Below are 13,386 nucleotides of genomic sequence, written 5' to 3'. Positions count from 1 at the left end.
CTAAATACACAAAGAAAATCCTTTTCAGACCCTGGGATAGAAGGCTTGTCATTATTAGGGGAGAAGAGCTCCACAATGAAACTCCTGACACCATGGAGTCAGCATGAGGTGATGACCTCATGTGCTGTAAACTCCCAGCAAATCCTGGAGATTTTAGGTAGTGGAATTATAAAGAAACAAACACACTTTGAGGATAAGAGAACCATTTCTACTGTCCATCTGTTTCTGCAGTGCCATTCAGAGTGGTGTGTAGCTCTGTAAGAAACAGAGAGAGAAATAAAATCTTATAAACTCTCAAGAATCTTCTTCATATGGACATGTCTATGCACACATTCACTGTTTTCCAAAGCTTTTCAATTAGCCAGGAATGACTTAATGATGTGAACCCATAACAAGGCCAGTCCTTCACCTAATTGAATTTCCCTGCTCAAAACTCCATATCCTTAACAGACATGAAAAACTGAATTTTCCCCACTCAAAAACCATCTGAGAATGAAGTAACACATGCAAGTAACCCAACCATCTGGCCAATATATGATTTTTGAAGCTCTGCTGCAGTTCTTTCAATAATTTAAATCCAGCAGTGTTTTAAACAACTGAAAGAATCTCATAGCACCAAGTGTGAGACAATCTCAGCTCTAAGTGTTGCTACCTGAACTATAATTAAGACACCAATTTCTTGTGGTGTTATCAATCCATTCTTCACTCTTGCATTTGGACTAGATTCCAAATCACTTCTGAATACAAATTAGAGTTTTTTTTCCCCCAGTACCTTATACTTTGCACAGTCACTTAAACATGCATAAAGAGAGCAGTGATGGGTATAATTCCCCATTCACTTTGCACAGGTATAAACGACTCTTCAACCAGGAAGCAATGAAGGATCACACCCACTGTGCTGATTAAATCACTTAAGTACAGTGTACATTTCCCCTGGCTATGCTTCCTGGCACGACTAATTCCTCTATGGAGCCTTTGGGACATATGCACAGATGGTTCCTCAAGTCAGGGATTCACTTCCCCTACTGTCTAACAGAGCCTGAATCCTGGTATTCAAACCACGATGCCACTCAAGTGTAGGGCAGGAGGAAGACCATAATTTCCAAAGTTCATACAGACTGCTGTGAGCCTGTGTAAATTAGGATGGAACAGGATTGTTAGAAATAAAACCTTTTTCAAGGGTTTACTAAGGTCACAACCACTGAATAATGATGCATGAATCTAATTTTCAAATTTTCTCCTCTGGAAATGACTTAAGATCCATGCTCTTCCTCTGTGTGCCCCAAGAGAAATACTCAGCTTCCCATTCAGTGTGGCAGCTTGAAGATGCTGTGTCCCAAGTTTCTTGATCTTTCTCTTCATCTTCCAAACACAATTGGGAGGAATATGCACTTAGCAGAAAATATGATATGAGCATTTATACATGAGGATAAATATGACCTGGATACCATTTTCCTGAGGGACTGTGTTCTGGTTTAAATACATGTCATTGAAGAAAGTGGTTAACTTGCTATTGTATCTTCAGATGAAAAGGACTGTGTCTGCCTATATGCAGATAGGAACACAGCTGACTCCTGAGGAATAGGAGAAATGTGTATATTCAGAGAAAGAAAAGAAGGGTCTAAATATATGAAGGATCAACTATTATGCTCCTTGGTGTAATAAGATTATTTTTTCCAGGGAAAAACTGTATTTCTTTAAAAATTGAAAATTATCGAGGTGTTATTTTCTAGACACATGTAATAGAAATATACCTCAGAATGGACAATAGGAATAAGAGGTCTCTGGTGAAAGGCTAAGTAATCCAAAGTCTTCTAATTAGGATGCCAAATGCTGAGTACTTAAGTATGCTGTCTTACAAAGATATTGCCAGGTTGCATTGCTATTCATTTCTAGATAACTCCAAAAGTGAATTAGTGCTCCAAACAGCAACCTGGCAGTCTGAGAAGCTTTCTTGCTGCAGCAGACAATACTGGACAAACAAGAGCCAGAGCTCAGGGAGAGAGGATGAATAATGAAAAGATTATCCATTTGCCAAATGGGGACTAATAAATGACATTGTGCTGAGGATCAAGTCTAGCCATTTTTACTAAACTAATGCTTCACATTACAGCTTCACATGCAGACAACACACCAGGAGTGAAAAATCACCTGAGGCACAGATATAATCTGAAAATAACAGAGTATTTGAGCTGGTCTCAGGTAAAGAGCTGAGAAGTGCATAAATGTCAGAAAATAAACCTAATCTGGATAAAAACAGGGCTGAGGCAAGGTTCCATCATGAGAGGTGTGATTAAAGCAAAGCACTGTCAAGTCCATGTTCCACAGGGGACTTACTGTGTTTGACATTTTGGATGTATGTGTGTTGACAGCTGAGACTGAGTCCTAAACTTCACATCTCAGGTCTCACATTATTTTGTATGTTCAGAGTACTTTTGTTATTCAAAATCTCAGAAGACCTGCTGTTATAACATTCCAACATCACTTAAGTAAACTTGGCAATCCCAGCAAGATATTTCTCTGGAGCATTCCACCACTTAGTCCTGTTTTCCTTGTCTCATTATTGTGACTTTCCCCTGGCTGGCAATTGAGTACAGGTGGCTTTTCATTCACTCCCTACCCACCACCCCTCCCCAGGGGGAAAGAGCATCAGAAAGAAAAGGTAAACCCAATGAGCTGAGATAGGAACAACTTAATAATTAAAATAAAATATTACTGTTATTGGAAATATGCAAATAACACTAACTGTAAAAACAAGGGGAGAAAGTGGCAGAAGCCAAGAGAAGCAGGGGATGCACAATGCAGTTGGTCAGGAGCAAACACTGATATTCCCAGCCCATCCCTGAGCAGTGACTGGCAGCTCCCAGCCCAGTTTATGCACTGAGCAAGTCACCCTTGTGAATGGAATATCCCTTGGGCCAGTTTGGGCCTGGCATGAGCATGAGACAGAAAACTCCTTAACTTGGGTTAAGAGCTGCTTAGCAACAACAAACATCACTATGGCATCAACATCACTCACATGCTGAATGAAAACACAGCCCTGTGCCAGCTGCTCAGAGGAAAATGCACACTGTCCCAGACAAAGCCACAACATATTTCTTCAAGGCTAGAAGAGATATTAAGTACATTACAGAATTATTGACTTGCTCTGTCTTGGCAATTCCTAAATTCCATTTGTTTTTCCTACTTTTACCTTGGAAAAAAGTCATCTGTACATCTCACTTCCCAAAACCCCAAGAAAGCAAGGTAAAATATTAACATTATTCCTTTCTTTCATAAGGATCTGAAATGTCCCATAATACAACAGTGTCTGCAGCATCAGCAGCCTTTCAGATGAGAAAGTAAGATGTAATTTAAAAGAATTTATGCATCCTTGAATGACTCTTCATATTGCTCAATTCCAGACTGCCTGGCAAGTTATAGTTGACACTGAAGTTTTACTTCCCCTGATTTAACTTCTCAATTAGTAGAAATTCATATCAAATAAATATATGTGTGTATGTGTATATATATATATGTGTGTGTGTATATACATATATGTGCATATATATGTATATGAGATATATATAACCTTATTTCTTATCTCTCATATATATATATATATATGATTTCCTTGAACTTTCAGTAAAACATTTCCAATTCTACAATGCATGAGAAATAAGGTCTGCCAGAACAATGCTTCAGTCTTTTAAATATCAGAAACTGATAGAATTCTCTACAAATATAATTCTGGAGTAGTTTGGATTTTTTGAATGCAAGTATCAATTAAGGAAGAAAGTCTTTGCATAAAGGAATATGCAATAATATCTGTGAGGGTTGAAAAATCCTACAATTATGTCAGTTTTTAACTTTTGAAACCTATTGGCAGGGAGATGTTCTTTCTAAACATAATTGCTTATGAAGTTATGTATTAAAAAAAAAAAAGGAAAAGTAAAAAAAAAAAAAAAAAAGCAGAGGGAAAAGTAAAAGAAAAAAGAAAAGCAGCGGGAGTTGTGTTTGATTAGATGAAACACTTGCAACTAGAGTATCCCCAGTTTGTGTAGTAAATGTCCTGTGGACACTGCTAATGCTCTATGGGAATGAACTGCCCTCTGAAGTATCTTCAAGATAACAGAGAATTCAAAGTTCTGTTTCACTGCCAGTGACTGGACTAAGGCTTTTACAAGTTGGTTTATGTTTTTAAAGGTCTTATATGCATTAAATTATAAACAGCAATAAAAAAAATTAAAGGAATGCATACAATATTGTACAAATATCACTGTAATAGTTTACTGCATAAAAAGCATTCCTTGGGTTAAGGGAAAAATCCAGACAAGTCTCCATGGACAGCAGGGGATCACCACTACAAACAAAAAAAAAAAAAGAAAAGTATTTGGGAATGGTGCATAAAATGGAAGGACTGAGGATACTCTCTCTCACACATAAATATATATTTATATGCTATCCACAGCACCCTTGGGCTGGGTTTGCACACACAGCTCTTGAACAAGGAGAGTGTGTGAGGGAGGGCTTGCACTATGCCTTGGTCTAGGTTGTCTCTATTTGGATTTTTCCCAGGAGTGCTGTAATCTGAAGTAAAGATAAGAACTAGGTTTTTTTTTTTTTTTTTTTTTTTTTTTTTTAGTTTAGATAAGAAGAACCCACAACCAAAAACAACAGCAACAAAAAAATCCAAGAAAAACAAAAACACCCCACAAAAACTACCAACCAACCAACCAACCAACCAACCAACCAACCAACCAACCACAGAACAAACAAACAAACAAAGAGCTAAAAACAAAACAAAACAAAACAACCACAAAAACCTCCATAACATCAAAAAAGAAACCACATCAAAAATGGAAGCTTTGAACTCAGATGGAATTTACTTAATAATTTTAGAGGGGAAAAGAACCTGAAAAGACAATCACAAACTACTGAATGAGAATGATGTGTTATGTACACCTGAGTAACTTCCAGATTTTGAGGTCACTTAGGAAATGTAGATTCAAATCATTTTAGGGGAGAAAATACAACAGAAAATCTGCTGCTAGCAGGTGACACCAGGCAGGTCTGGTTGTGAGGAATGACTTGGGTAGAAGTCATGCTATGCAAGGCAGGTTACCCTAGAAATCACAGCAAAATTACCTGAGTGAATCTGCACAACTGTTAATTTTCCTAGTGGGGAAAACTCACCAGCTCTTGAGCTCCAGCTGAGTTGAAGAAGATGTATGCACATATTTGTCATCAGTTTAATCATTATGCACTCAACCCCCAGATGTGAAATAGGAAACCCCTAGCTCTTACATACAGATTTTATGCTGGTTTTCTAACATATTATTCTCTCTTGTTCTGCTTTTGTTTTACAGGAGACTATGTAGTCATGTCTGTCTTCTTTAACCTGAGCAGGAGAATGGGTTATTTCACTATTCAGACCTACATTCCCTGCACACTTATTGTTGTCTTGTCCTGGGTCTCTTTCTGGATTAATAAGGATGCAGTTCCAGCCAGAACATCACTGGGTAAGTTTATCTTCCCTGTTTTCTTCAGGCATTATGATGTTTAACTGACACCTCTGCAGATCACCAGCTTGTAAATATGAGAACAGGCAACTTCACATGAATTCTCCTCATTTAGAGGAATGCAGTAATTTCCAAGGAATAACACAGCCTAAGTTATATTTGCATCTCTTCATTTTTAGGATGTCAGATTCTGATTATTGTAGATTGTCAACAATAAAAGCTGGATTAGAGGCAGGATGTGTTATTTTTGCTTGTTCTACTTCCATTTCATGGTGACTGGCAACAGAAATTAAATAATTATCAAGAAGGAATCCACCTTTCTGGCTGTGTGTCCAAGGGGTAACGAGGGGAGGATGTACCACCATGACCACTTTAGAAACCAGCAATCAAATGTAGACTTCAGGCAAAAAAATCAACTTAATTTGGTGGTATCCAAAACCTTATACATGAAAATGTGACATACAATTAATCAGAATTAGAAATTTCTACACATTTAGAAACTGTTCCACAAGCAACTGCTCCACAGAGACCAAATTAATCTTGCTTGTGCAAAGCAGCTGTAACAGTAAGAAATAAAGCAGAAATATTCAGCTAGAGAAACTTTAACACGTTTTCTACTTCTACATTAAATCCACCCAAGTGAGAATTATTTCAGTTTTTCCTTCTGTGTTTTCATTTCTTCACAGAACCATAGCACAGAGCACTGGAGTGTAGGGGACACAATTTTCATTACAGACTAACTAGAAAGAACATAACTGCAGAGGACTAGTGGCTGCCATAAGAAAAAGCTTTAAGCATTTAATTGTTTTTGGGTTTTTTCACATCCTCTTTAAAAAGAGGGTATAAAAGCTGCTTTAAAGATGTACAGAATTATTAAAGGCATTCAGATGTTATTTTAAATTTTACCTAGATACACAAAACAGACTTGTCCCTCTGTTGAGAATTAGTCTATTTGCACCACTAAGAAGGTAAAACCAATGGTATGAAATCTGCCATGAAAAGTGTGGTAGATTTCAACTGTTCTGATGCATTTTTAACATTTTTCACACCACAGTGCATGCAATAATGTTCTGAGAGGGAAGGGATGGTGAGGCATGTCACAGTACTTATTTGTAGATCTTTCTCTTGCTCTGTTTAAGCATTTGAGCACATAGACCCTAAAATTCAATTTTCAATAAAAATAAAGACTCCCCAGAGGTAAACTATGAACCCAAAACATATAAAATTTCTTAGAATTCATCTAACTGAAGTATTCTGCTGAGCAGCAGGGGCAGTGACCATTCAAAACTGTCACCTACCCCTGTTAATCCCCTAAGCTCCCACTGAATTGGGATTTCACTGCTAGAATGTGCTACTGAATATCTTTGTGTATGTTTAAAGTCCAGGCACACTTCAAAACCAATCAGAGAGAGAGGTAACTGGAAAATCAGTTTGCTACTTGGAGTAATATGATTTCTGTTGTTTTCTGTCTATCTACCAGGAATTACAACTGTCCTGACAATGACCACCCTGAGCACAATTGCTCGTAAATCTCTTCCCAAGGTCTCCTATGTGACAGCAATGGATCTTTTTGTGTCAGTCTGCTTTATTTTTGTGTTCTCTGCACTGGTGGAATATGGAACTTTGCATTACTTTGTCAGCAACAGAAAACCAAGCAAGGATAAAGACAAAAAGAAGAAAAACCCAGTATGTATCTTTTTACCAGCAAGGCCTAACATTTAATTAGTTTTTCTGTGAGAGAGCATTTAAATCTCTTTATAACTGTCTCTTTTTTTCATAATTTTCTATTACATATATACCCATCATTCATAATAATAGGAATGCAAACATTCACTTTGAGTATCAAAAGCTCACCTATTACAGTTTTCTGGATGCCAGATAAACTAATTTCTTAGGATAAAGATATTTTTAACCAAAGTGTTCTGCAAACCACAACTATCAAAGCCATTATTTATGCTATATAGACTTCTTTATAGAAAATATCTCAGTTTTTTTGTCTTAGTATTAGCAATATTCTATGCCATAAACTTATGTCCACATTATTGACATGACTATCTTGCTTATCAGGACTACAGTTAAACTTTTATATTCAAACCTTGGTGTGTGCTTTTTCCCACTTCCCCTTAAGCATCTGTTTCTTTTCCATTGTTTCCTTAAATTCTTTTTCTTATATTTCTTACCTTATTTACCTGCTTCTCTGCCTTAGAAAGTGATTTCACAGTAGTTTATAATGATACTTATGGATATATGCTACCCAATAGTAAAAATAATGTATATAATAGCAACAATAAAAAAATTCTGGAAATACCCTCAGCAGTGAGTTGGGCTGTTGCCCACACAGGGAAAAAATTTGATGCTTATTTTGCACAGGACAGATTTTTCCTTGCCTTTGGCAACTGAACTGACAAATGTGTTGTCTAGAATCTCTAAAACATTTAGCCTAATCATCTACCAAAAAAACCCCCAAAACCCCCAAACCCAAAACATCCCCATAAACAAAAAACCCTGCAAACAAACAAACAAACAAGGAAACTGTAAAAACACCCTTAAACCAACCAACCAAAAAAAAAAAAAAAAAAAAAAAGTGAAGGAAAAGTGTTTTACATTAATAAAGAGTATTTTCATCTCCATTTCAGGCAATTAACGAAGAATAAGGTAATTTGGATTTGCTCTGCTAAAATATTCAAGGAATTTGAAGACATTCTCTTTTAGTTTTAAAATGCATCACAAAAATCAATATAGAAAAAATAGCAATTAAGGAACCTTTCACTACATACTATTCCTCTAATTTCAAGTTTAAAAGCTGCTGAGAGATAGACTGAGAAAACAAAACAAAATGATAAAGTGATGTGTCCTGTATCAGATGGAAATAAAATTGTCTGTGGGTATTTGTGTCTTATGCAGTCAGGTAAAGGAGCAAAACTAAATGTACCTATTTGTTTCACTTTACATTGTCCATATAAAGACAAATAACTTGTTATTTACATTGCTCACCTGTGAGCATCTGGGAAGAAACAGAACTATAAATGCTTGCCTGAATACTAATCACAGAGTCTAAAAAGCCTAAAAGTAGAGTGTTCAGGCACAGTCTGCAGGTAAAAAGTCTTTTTAAAAAGTGCTTCTGTAAATTGTGAATGGTCTCTTTCAAAACAGTCCAGCACAAAAGACTAGAATCCCCTCAGGATATGAAAATCTAACAGGAGTTTGATATCTTCTCTCTTTGGCCCAAATGTAAACAAGACAGTGGCAAGTTGAAAATGTGGGGGATTTTATGTTACAGATACTTGTTTCAATTGCTGTAATCACAATCTTTCTATAATTGTAGTTATTTTTGACTTACCATGTTTTAGAAACATATTTTTAATTTGCATTATTTTTGTCTCTTTCTTTCCTTTCTTTAATTTAAAACAAAACCCTCTGATTCTCTTTTCTGTCTACAAAATGAAAGCTTCTTCGGATGTTTTCCTTCAAGGTATAATGTTTTTTGGAATGGAAATTCACTGCATGCAACTGCTGAATTTACTATTTGAGCTTAGATGAGAGTGGTGTTTTGTTTGGTCTTTTAATTAATGAGACAACTACTCAAGCTACTTGCTAATTAAGTAGAATGGTTACAAGTTTCTAAACAATTTGTAGAGTTGATTCAGCAGCCCAAATACCAATGCACTGTGGTTTTGAACTTACCTAAGTTCAAGAGTGACCAACATTATTGGATCACATGAATTAAGAGAGTTTAATGTTAAAACACTTCTGTTGCTCTCTCTCAATTTACCATGGGATCCAATAGCACAAGCCATCCTAAAACCTCCAACACACCCTTTTAGAACTCAGCTCTGACCCTGGATTTTACTCTGTGATTTCACTCCTAATTATAAAACCAAATCTGTTCTGATGTTGATCTGAAAAAAAACTCAGTGTCACCATCAATTAATCAAATGCTGTTCATTATGAAAAAAAAAAATTAAAAATCAGAGTTTTGAAAGGGTTTAAAATGCATATAGATTTTTAATGTTGTCACTGGATCAACACACTTAGAAAATAAGAAATATATCTAGCTGTGTTCCACATCAAAACCTTAACTCCATTCAGAAATGCAGAGATTTTATTAAAAAAAAAATTAAAATGCAGGGGGGTAGCAGGGGAAGAAACCACATAAAATAAATGACATTAAATTTTCATACTTATGGAGTGGAATTGTTATGTTTCCCTAATAACTATCAGCATGAAATTTCAATGCCTATCATCCCAGCATTCACCCAGTGCTGAAATGTGTTTTAAATGCTCAACTTGTTCAATTCATTCTAAATATATGTATATATATACATGTACAGCTGCTATATAAAATTTGGAACATGTTGAACCTTCTAGCTGGTGAACATCAGTAGGTGGTGAGCTGCATATATTCAAATAATTGGAGAGTCTTATAGAGATTCTCCTAATCTTATTCAAGAGACCTAGTTTCTGCCTTTTTCCTGTGTATACATATTTCCTTTTTCTCAACATGAACCACTCCTTTTAAAATCCTGCATTTACAACTGATGCAGTTCCTTTCATGTGCAATACACAAATTGCCCTCAGATATCAAGCAGCTATGTAAACTACAAAACAAAAATTCAAAATAGCATCAATTACATCACCAGATTACAATTCCAATCTCATTTAACCTCTCATGTTTACTGAGTTTATCTGTGAAGCTAATTGCCCATAGCTGTTAACTTTAGATTGATTTGTGCTGCTTTCCTCCAAAGGGTATGATGCAATTGATTTTAGAGTTCGAGGTAATATTGCCATTAGAACACCTCAGCATTTTCCCATGAATCCCCCTGCAGAGCCATCATTCACATGCTGACCACCATGCCCCAGCTGCTGATAATAACAAAGTTTCTCCCCCAACCACCCTTTTCTTTTTCGCCGCTCCACCTTAGGCACCCACTATCGACATCCGCCCCCGATCGGCCACTATTCAAATGAACAATGCCACACACCTGCAAGAAAGGGATGAGGAGTATGGCTATGAGTGTCTGGATGGCAAGGACTGTGCCAGTTTTTTCTGCTGCTTCGAGGATTGCCGGACGGGCGCGTGGCGGCACGGCCGGATACACATCCGCATTGCCAAAATGGACTCGTACGCCCGCATCTTCTTCCCAACCGCCTTCTGCCTGTTCAACCTGGTCTACTGGGTGTCATACCTGTACCTCTGAGAGCAGTGGGCAGCCAGTGATACCAGCCTTACTCGCTGAATTTCCTAGAGAGATGGTTTCCTAAATCCACTTGAAGTATTCACGATGCGCTTTTTAGTGATCTGAATTCTTTAGTGCCATAATCCCGTAAATATCAGTCATGTCGTTCGTCCAAAAATTGACATCGGGTTATTGTGAATTACATGTCCATTCCACACGCCAAAATAATTTAAAAATGAAACATGTCAATAGGTAATATACACCTATACCTGCTGGAATAGAGAGAAACTGGGCAGACAGGGCAAGGGGAGCATAGCGACATCCCTTAATAGTTGATATTTGGAATCAGTCCTGTGATTCCAAGCAGGAGTGAGAGAGAGGAGAATTCCCAGGTAAAGTGCTGTACAGTTTGTTAACATTGGCTATAATTATGCCATAGCTTTATTCTCTGTGGGCTTTTCTTTCTGGAAGAGTCATCTCTCACTTTGAATAGGTATTATTAAGCAAGGAAAATTAACTTCTACTCCCACCAAGATGAAAACAGACCTTACCCTTTGCCATCCCTTTAAGAGCTGTAACATGTACAATGCTGTAAATATTATAATATGTTATAGTACATAAAGCCTAGTGCATGCATCTTTTGGGGGCCAAAATAATGAAAAAAGGTACCATAAAGTTTTGTCTTTTATTTTGTGTCTCTGGATGTGCTATTGTAATTGAAATGTGGACAAACCTAATTTTCTTTTTTCTTGAAAAATTGCCCCTCTCCCTCATGCATGGAAGATCCAAGCAGACACCACTGTCATGCAAGATATTAGAGAAGCCTTAAGGATTCAACTAAATAACATAGACAAATCTGTATGGCCAATATAATAGCTCATAAAGTGTAATGTATGTGTCCTCTGCAGTTGTAACCTTCATTTCCCATTGACAATGTTCCTATATTTCAATTGAATCTCCAGTAATTATACATTGCAAGACCAGCTTCTGAATTCAATCCATGTGCTTCTACTATTGTTCTTTTCCCACATTGAGCTCCACTTTTTTTCCTTACACAAGTGTTTGTTGGGACTTTTATTCTTTAATCCAGTACAGGAAATAGCTTTTATTCTAGACATTATTTTTCCATAAGAGCTTCTAGTTAATTTGGAAACATTAGTCCTTCTCTTGTATATACACACACAATTCTCTGCCCATTCATGTCCTCAGTCAGCAATAGCTGTTGTCAGTGCTGCTTTCACTCAGTGAGTACCTTTACTAGAACAAACCTTTGCCATGGTTAGCACAGAGTTTATAGATAGCCTTGAAAATAAAAGGGAGCAGAGGGTGTCTTGGCTACTAAATCACATGTATGCAGTTATGTATGTATTTAAAACCTTCAACCCACCTGGGTGAGTCTTGAAAACCACTGGTTTTCAGGACCTGTATGATGCTCAATTATGCAACCTTAAGCACATGTAAATATGACTGATGGTTTGTTTTGTTTTTTTTTTTAATTGTCAAAGATGCAAAATGCCACCTACAGAAAAGTGGGCTTTCAGCTTGAAAAGGGAGACCTCTAACTTATCACTACAGAAATATTATTAATTGAAATGGAGGAAAAGGAAAGTTTTCCAATGTTTGTATAATTTTGGAAATAAAAATGTTTGAAAAAGGAATATCTCTTGATCATCAGTTGCTCCTATTCCAATGTATTTGGAAACATTTTAATAAAGGAATTGCACACAACTGTGGACTTTTTCAATAAAACTGCTGCACTCAACTCCAGTTTTTCTGTGATGAGTTTGTTAAAAGCCTGCTTTCAGAACTACACTGCTTGACCAGTTGGATTAATCAGCTACCTAAATATAAATGAATATAATCCTTATAATCCTCTGCATTGTCTCATTTTGTAGTCAAATGACTGACACATAACTTTCAAGAATGGGGACTAACTCTTTTGAAGGTTATCTTATTTAAAAAAAAAAAATTAAAAATTCACTGAATTGGAAGTACTCTAAAGAGAAATAACCTTCCCTTATCTGGTAAGAGAGTCTCCACTATCTGAGTTAGTGCCAATCTCCTTTCACATGGGAAGGTGTTTCAACTGGTACCAGACTGATCTCTAATTTTTTTTTCCCAGTAGTCATTGATTTAAGAGCTTTCTTATATTTTCTTCCAATTAATAAGAGTGACTGTTTTACATTTAAAGTTTCAATTTTTCCCTGTTCCCTTATAGGTTTCATATATTTATCACTATGAAACTCAGCCCAAACCAGCCCTTTAATGCCCTCACTCCAAGTGCATTTTGGTTAACATATACAGAATTTTTTTGGCCATGATCTGTGGAATTAGTGTGACACTAAGCACTTTACTCTAGTTCAGCCATCAGGTTACCTGTGCCTCAGAAAACCTGCAGTACTGATGAATCAGGTGTAATAATGAGGAGCAAATTATCTGATCCCTTACTTGTGCAAGTTTGACTTCTCCTTCCAGCAAGGGAGGAGTTAAGAATTTATATTTCCTCATCTCAATAATGCAAACCACACAAATTGGAAAAGTGTGCCACATCTGCCTTAAGGAGGTGGATGAACTTTGCTCACCATGTATCACTACACAAAGTAAAGGAAATAAGATTCTAATCAGTCATTACCCAAAACCTCTCTCCTGCCACTCATACTGAGTGGATTTGTAATTTCCTCCTGGGGAAAAAGGAAGAAATTCAA

At 36.7% G+C, this 13,386-nt stretch overlaps 1 protein-coding gene across 2 annotated transcripts in view; it reads left to right on the top strand.

The window, feature by feature from the left end:
• GABRG2 (gamma-aminobutyric acid type A receptor subunit gamma2) overlaps positions 1 to 12,547 on the top strand; it is a 63,966-nt gene extending 51,419 nt beyond the window's left edge. Inside the window, exons 7-10 of one of the 2 annotated variants that reach the window (XM_056502585.1) lie at positions 5,349 to 5,501; positions 6,982 to 7,187; positions 8,950 to 8,973; positions 10,427 to 12,547. In XM_056502585.1, the coding sequence (XP_056358560.1) occupies positions 5,349 to 5,501; positions 6,982 to 7,187; positions 8,950 to 8,973; positions 10,427 to 10,702 (659 nt within the window). In that variant the 3' untranslated portion in view covers positions 10,703 to 12,547. The remainder of the gene's footprint in view (positions 1 to 5,348; positions 5,502 to 6,981; positions 7,188 to 8,949; positions 8,974 to 10,426) is intronic. The other variant, XM_056502586.1, reaches the window with a different exon arrangement.
• The last annotated feature ends 839 nt before the right edge of the window (positions 12,548 to 13,386 follow it).

This window comes from Oenanthe melanoleuca, chromosome 13 (genome assembly GCF_029582105.1).
Source record: "Oenanthe melanoleuca isolate GR-GAL-2019-014 chromosome 13, OMel1.0, whole genome shotgun sequence".
NCBI classification, from domain to species: domain Eukaryota; kingdom Metazoa; phylum Chordata; class Aves; order Passeriformes; family Muscicapidae; genus Oenanthe; species Oenanthe melanoleuca.
Note: the sequence above shows the minus strand (reverse complement) of the source record. Positions and strands in the feature narration are given on the sequence as shown.